The 7305-nt window shown below is 42.6% G+C and overlaps 1 protein-coding gene across 1 annotated transcript; it reads left to right on the forward strand.

Moving 5' to 3' along the window:
* Positions 1-3278: 3278 nt before the first annotated feature.
* On the forward strand, positions 3279-7305 carry LOC140105650 (anionic trypsin-2-like). Its single transcript, XM_072129657.1, has 5 exons — positions 3279-3408; positions 3527-3677; positions 5870-6129; positions 6203-6339; positions 7061-7305. The coding sequence occupies exons 1-5, from the start codon at positions 3369-3371 to the stop codon at positions 7208-7210; spliced, it is 738 nt and encodes a 245-aa protein (XP_071985758.1). The 5' UTR covers positions 3279-3368; the 3' UTR covers positions 7211-7305.

The following is a 7305-nucleotide window of genomic DNA, read 5'->3' on the forward strand; positions in this document are numbered from 1 at the left end:
CCCTAGACCCTACATAAAATGCCCTCTCACATTACACCCTGCCCTACATACTCTGCCCTCTCACAGTACCACCCTAGACCCTACATACTCTGCCCTCTCACATTACACCCTGCCCTACATACTGTTCCCTCTCATAGTACCACCCTAGACCCTACATACTCTGCCCTCTCACTTTACACCCTGCCCTACATACTCTTCCCTCTCACAGTACACCATACTCTACATACTCTGCCCTCTCACAGTACCACCCTAGACCCTACATACTCTGCCCTCTCACATTAAACCCAGCCCTACATACTCTGCCCTCTCACAGTACACCATACCCTACATACTCTACCCTCTCACAGTACCACCATAGACCTTACATACTGTACCCTCTCACAGTACCACCCTAGACCCTACATACTCTGCCCTCTCACAGTACCACCCTAGAACTTACATACTCTGTCCTCTCACAGTACCTCCCTAGAACCTACATAGTCTGCCCTCTCACTGTAAACCCTGCCCTACATACTATGCCCTCTCACAGTACCACTCTAGTCCCTACATACTCTGCCCTCTCACAGTACCACCCTAGACCCTACATACTGTACCCTCTCACAGTACACCCTACCCTACATACTCTGCCCTCTCACAGTATCATCCTAGACCCTACATACTCTGCCCCCTCACAGTACTACCCTAGACCCTACATACTCTGCCCTCTCACAGTACCAACCTAGACCCTACATACACTGCCCTCTCACAGTACCACCCTAGACTAAAGTAAGCAGCTCCTAGTGTCTAAACAAACGCCGATGTGTTAGAGGAATAGCATTACCGGAAACCTCTCTAACCTCTCTAACATTGCGACGGAGTACAATGTAATCGTCGTACCACTTGCCAAGCTGTCCGACGTATTCATGAGGGCCGGCGGTGACTGCCACAAGTCATGCGGCAGTCACCGCCCCTAACCACGGCCCAACGCCTCCCCCCTCATGAATACGTCGGACCGATTGCCGAGCGGTCCGATGCTTGCATTGTACTTCGCCGCAGTGTTAGATAGCGTTACCGGAGGGGAAGGGCGCTGGATGAGTGTGACAAGAGGAGACTGAGACACAGGCACACACAGGACGCAGCTTCAAGGACTTACCATGAGCTAAAGAAATGTGAATTAAACTTATATAAATTACTGAACTCATTCAGAATGCTGATCAGCATAGCATGGGGTGTTGGGAATTGTCACCAGCTACAAATCGCATTCCTAGTGACAGGTTCTCTTTAGACATCTTATTTTACCTTCTAAGATATGTAACTTGTGATGTGTACCCCTGTACTGATAGTGTTCACACTCTTGAGTTGTTCGGGCTAATTGTAGGGGAGGCTGAAGGGGTGCGGGTGGTGATGATACTGATATTTGCCAGGCAGAGCCTGTATCCATTGCGACGTGGCAGCGGTGCTTGCATCATAAGCCGGCTCACGGTAAATTCTACTGTATATTTATAGGTCTAGCTAAATTTAGACTTTCCACAGAGCTCACCTGTTCCAGACAGAACGGCCTTCACCATAGTCAAAAAATGCTAATTTGGGTAACACAGGATATTATGGCTGCCAAGACAAGAGTCATGTGTTGGGAACCTTGACAAACCAAGTGGCTTGAAACACATTGCTGCCAACGAATGACTACATGACCAAAACTTATCTGACCAGAAAAATAATGATACCTGAAAGTTAAACAGGGGGTACGGAAAGTATTCAGAACTGATTACATTTTTCACTTTTTCCCGGCAGCCAATTGGTAAGATCAATAAAGTTTTTTATTTCTTCTGATTAATGTGCACTCTGCCCCCATCTTGACAGAAAAAAAACAAAATGAGGGTATTTTTGCTAATTTATTAAACAAGAAAAACCTGAAATCATAAGTATTCGACCCCTGGTGATAAGTATCAGACGCTTTGCTCAGGATTGCGTAGAAGCAGCTTTGGAGCTGGTGCAGCCAGGAGTCTTCTTGGGAAGATGCTACAGGTTTTCTATCCCTGGATTTGGTGATACTCTGCCTCTTCCTTGCAGATCCTCTCCTGTTCCCTGTATGCAGCGAAAAACAGAACTCAAATATAAATTATTGTTGCCATTGAATAATTGCTACTTCATTGCGAACAATGGCCATTGTACGTAAACTCAAGTGAAGCAAATGCTAGTCTGTGACTGCCACAGTAGAGACATCAGTGAATCCAAAAGTAAAATAGCAAATGCTTCACGAAATTGTCACATTGCTTGGACACAGTCACAGATTGATGGTGGATGTGATGCCTCAGTGGTTGGGTTGAATGGACCCATACCCACAATGTCCATGCCATTCCTGGACCCAAAACCAGACTTGAAGCACAAATTTGGATACAACATTTGGCTTCACCCTGCCAGTAACACCCTCAAGCAGAACTATCCGCAATCACAGGTGTTAACCCTTTAAATGATGTCCGAATTTTCCCCAATCTCCCCCGTGACATCAGAGGAAGTGACGATCCTAGGGAAAATAGTGTGGGTGTTATGGGTGAGGGTGACCAAATTAGGCTTACCTTAACTTGAATGGTCCACTCATACCTACTCAGTAGAAACAGTAATAGTTGATGACCCTGATAACTATCGGTACAGGTTAACATAGCCTTAAACTCACAACCACATGTCATATTCTCATTATAGGATTGTGACCAATACGGTAAAGCCTGGAGGATTTTACTGATGATGGTTACAATTATAGTCCAGCACTGAACCTACATCAAGAGGTAGCAATCTTGTGGCTTCCTGATCTATCCTGACCTTTGTATGAGAGTTACAACCAGAGGACATCAGAGTCAATACATTTAGAAGTTGTCCATAGTTTTTGGTTTGAGTAGCCCCTTTTTGAACCATTAGAGCAAAGCAGATACTGTTCTTACTACATGCTAAGCCCCTTTAAGTTCCTTAAGGCAATCTTGACTATAGTTTTGTATATGGCTTAAAGACAGTGAAAGACAGATCTATGGGCAATAAGAGCATAGCCTTCACAATCTGGTTCGGTAGTCCACCATTAGTTATTTTCCTCCACCAACTTGTTCTACTGTCCATGAAATGTAATAAGGCAAATGGAGATCCTTCAAAATCTAGGGATATGTTGTACTCATTATTTTATTGAAGTAATAAAGTTGGTGAAATAATTCACATACTGGATGTTGTAACAAAGATGTCCAATCAGCTGAAGGTTGTCACATGGGCAGATTCCAGGCCAAGCTATCTGCTCGATTTCCCACAATTAGTGGTGACCTTGCGAACCAACAGGAAAGATGATAAATTTCTCATAAGCCCGTGTATAAAGATCCTCCACTGGTCACAGGGAACTTTTCTTGGTGACAATGAAGATCCTGATAGTCCTGTCCCTTCTGGGTCTTGCTGGTAAGTTTCAAGTCCTACCAAAGCTTGTAAAGATAAAGAGAAGACAGACTGTAGACAATATTTTGTGATTTCTTTAAAATCATTATTGTTAATGGACACTAAATGTTTTTCTTTTCAGTGGCAACCCCCCTTGTCGATGATGATAAGATAGTTGGAGGCTATCCCTGTAATTTGCCCTATCAGGTGTCTCTCAATGTCGGCTATCATTTCTGTGGAGGGTTTTTGATCAACGAGCAATGGGTGGTGTCTGCTGCTCACTGCTACAAGTCGTAAGTACTACAAAGTAGAGATGATTCATTAGTTAATGCAAAGATTCAGTACGAATCTGACAATTTTCTAGCTCCAAACCATAGTATTTTTAAGATTCACTTCAGATGGACTGATGCTTCTCGAATTCTCTTGATCTGTGGCATATAGACCTCTAAAACACAGATTTTTGATTTTGTTGATTTTCTAAAAATTTTTACATTGAGGTTAGGGTTAGAACTTGGACAAAGGTTAGAGTTGACCTTAGGCTTACCCCTAATTTTGACAGTATCCCTGACCATAACATTAAGGTAACCCTAAATCTAATTCTAATATAAATGAATAGAATTAATTAAGTGTGATATGACTTTTTCATAGAAATACTACAAACCATTGCTTTAGAGGAATGAAGGGGGTTATGTGCAATTTTCTAAAACAAATAGACAACATCAATTCAGACAGATTTTATTCAATCTTAAATTGAACATTTTGAACTATTTGGCAAAACTTCAGTGAATTCATCTTAAATGATTCTCTAACCTCTACTGTGAAAGCTCAGAGACAAGGGCCAAAACCAGAAAAGGTTCTTAAAGGACACCTGTCAGCTCAAAAAATACTACCTGCACATACTAATGAAAAACTGTCCTTTTTATCGCAAAAGAAAAATCAAAGAGGTTCATGCCGAGCTCTGCCACACTGTGGTACTTAGCAGTTCAATCACCGGCCATATTTTGTAGCGGGCCTGGCATTTTCATGATGGGGCCAGGTAGTCCTCTCTCTTCTGTTTATTTGCCCCTCCCATGCTAGATGCTACAGTGACTGAAGTGTGCACCAGGTTTGATGCTGCATTCATTGCCCCCATAGACAACCCTCTCATGAAAAAAAAATGGGAGATATGGCTGGAGATCGGACTGCTAAGTGCCACAGCTTAGCATATTTACTATGATTTTGATGATAATGGGAGAGGGCTAGGGACAGTTTAGTCCTTTTTTTAGCTGACAGGTGTCCCTTTTAATGGACACTGTCAGTTAAACTAACTAATTAAACTAATATCTTTGAAAACTACTATTTAACAGCAGTACAAATATCCCTATATTGTTCCTCCACATGCCTGTAAAGTTCCACAGTCAGTTTGAAAAATTGGGCTCATCATCTATCTATATTCATGTTTATTCCTGCTCAGCCTTGCCTCCTTGTTCCTGATTTACAAGGGACTTGCATTTTTTCAGCTGAGCCAACTTGGCCCTGCTACATCATACACCTTCTCTCAGAAATTAGAAAGATGCCGGCTGTGTGACTCGCCAAAGAGAATTCCTGAGGGAGGGGAAATTAGAATGATGGGAATGATTTCGCTCCCGTGCATTAGCTTGTCTCTCAAATTGCTCATTACTCCTACCTCAGGAATTCTCTTCAGCGAGCCAAACAGCCAGCATTTGAGGGAGTGGTAAATTAGCTGCAGGCATGGGTGAGATGGAAGAACATGAATATGCTGGCTGAAAAGAAAGAAAATAAACCAACTCACATGGGGTCAACTGCATAGATGCTGAGTCAACTTTAGGAACAAACTGTGGAATTTTACAGACATGTGGAGCAACAATACAGGGATAGTTGTACTGCTGTATAATTGCAGCTTTTAATGATATGTTCAGATAGTGTGGGTAAGTTTAAATGACAGGTTCCCTTTAAAGGGCTTTGGTAAGTGTAATATCGAGATCATGTTTGATCAAGATTGATCGCCTAAGAATCAGCACAAGCTTATGTTCCAGTTGTTTCCTACTGATCAATATTTCATAGAAGAAGGAAAAACTATGATCATGGGAGGTCTTACAGATAGGACTCTTAGTATTTGGGAAGGAGCAAACACTCTTCAAATGCTCCATAGAGCAGGTAATAAAGGAGACACAAGGGCAAGACCTGCATTCTATGTAATCAATGGGAAACATATTGCCTGGAAATCCCATAGCAGTGAATGGAGCTCCCATGGAGAATACATTCCTGGCCTCCATTCCCAAATTGGGCTCTCTAAAGTAATAATGTGCCCCCCCATTTGCCCAATTGTTTAGTGGTCCTAGTGGTCAGATCTCCAGTGATAAGCAACAGATTCTCTATCCTGCGCAAAGAGGATGAGAGGGTTAAGTGGCACAATCCTTATAATGCCATAGAATATGTAACATTATATTTTAACGAGTTAACAATTTTTGTTCACACATTACAGAAAAATTCAATCCAGGCTCGGAGAATATAATATCAGAGTATCAGAGGGAACAGAACAATTCATTGACTCTGAAAAGGTCATTCGGCACCCGGGTTACGATTCTTACATGATCGATAATGACATCATGTTGATCAAGCTGTCAGTGCCCGCCCAGTTTAGTGATGTCATCCAACCCATCAAGCTCCCTAAAAACTGCCCACCTGGAAGCAGCCCCCCTGCGGGCACCATGTGCTTAGTGTCTGGATGGGGAAACACTGGGGGTAAGTTGACAGTTTTTAGATCTTCTTACATCTGGTGGATACTGTCTGTATAACTTGCTGTTTTGATATCTAGTTGTTAGCCCGGACGTCCTGCAGTGTGTGGACGTCCCTGTGGTATCTGAGGAATCTTGTCGTAATTCCTACGGAGACAGGATCACAGATAACATGATCTGCCTGGGCTATCCAGAGGGAGGAAAAGACTCCTGCCAGGTAATTATGACTCCCATAAAAAGATCACAGGATGCATATTCTCCAAGAAAACTTGGCAGAATAGTGAGTGCAGCTCTGGAGTATAATACAGGATTTGACTGAGGATCAGTTCAGGAGAAGTAATGTCATGTTTGTACACAGTGACTGCACCAGCAGAATAGTGAGTGCAGTTCTGGAGTATGATACAGGATGTAATTCAGGATCAGTACAGGATTAGTAATGTGATGTATGTACACAGTAACTGCACCAGCAGCAGAATAGCGAGTGCAGCTCTGCAGTATAATAAAGTATGTAACTCAGAATCAGTACAGGATAAGTAATGTCATGTGTGCATACAGTGACTGCACCAGCAGCAGAATAGTGAGTGCAGCTCTGGAGTATAATACAGGATGTAACTCAGGATCAGTCCAGGATAAGTAATGTCATGTATGTATACAGTGAGTGCACCAGCAGAATAGTGAGTGCAGCTCTTGCAGTATAATACAGAATGTAACTCAGGATCAGTACAGGATAAGTAATGTCAAGTATGTACTCAGTGACTGCACCAGCAGCAGAATAGTGAGTGCAGCTCTGGGGTATAATACAGGATGTAACTCAGGATCAGTACAGGATAAGTAATGTCAAGTATGTACTCAGTGACTGCACCAGCAGCAGAATAGTGAGTGCAGCTCTGGGTGAAGAATTAACAGCATAATTTATGTCTTCTTGTTTTGGTGACTAGGGTGACTCCGGTGGACCAGTGGTGTGTAATGGAGAGGTGCATGGAATCACATCCTGGGGCTGGGGATGTGCAATGCCAGATTTACCCGGAGTCTACACAAGGCTCTGCAACTATGTAGACTGGATCAATGAAATCATTGCTAACAACTAAAGTGCAATACATGAGATGTTTGTGAGTCTAATTCAAGACTTGGAGGTTTATATGTTACTTTATTCTCTGTAATAAATGTTCTCTGATGAACCTTA

Source organism: Engystomops pustulosus, chromosome 11 (assembly GCF_040894005.1).
Source record: "Engystomops pustulosus chromosome 11, aEngPut4.maternal, whole genome shotgun sequence".
Classification (NCBI taxonomy): Eukaryota; Metazoa; Chordata; class Amphibia; order Anura; family Leptodactylidae; genus Engystomops; species Engystomops pustulosus.

Bases quoted from the DNA above. Each gene is read 5' to 3' on its own strand.
- LOC140105650 (XM_072129657.1), top strand. From the start codon at position 3,369: ATGAAGATCCTGATAGTCCTGTCCCTTCTGGGTCTTGCTG. The intron at 3,409-3,526 runs GTAAGTTTCAAG...TTTTCTTTTCAG, and splicing joins GTCCCTTCTGGGTCTTGCTG to TGGCAACCCCCCTTGTCGAT. The intron at 3,678-5,869 runs GTAAGTACTACA...CACACATTACAG, and splicing joins GCTGCTCACTGCTACAAGTC to AAAAATTCAATCCAGGCTCG.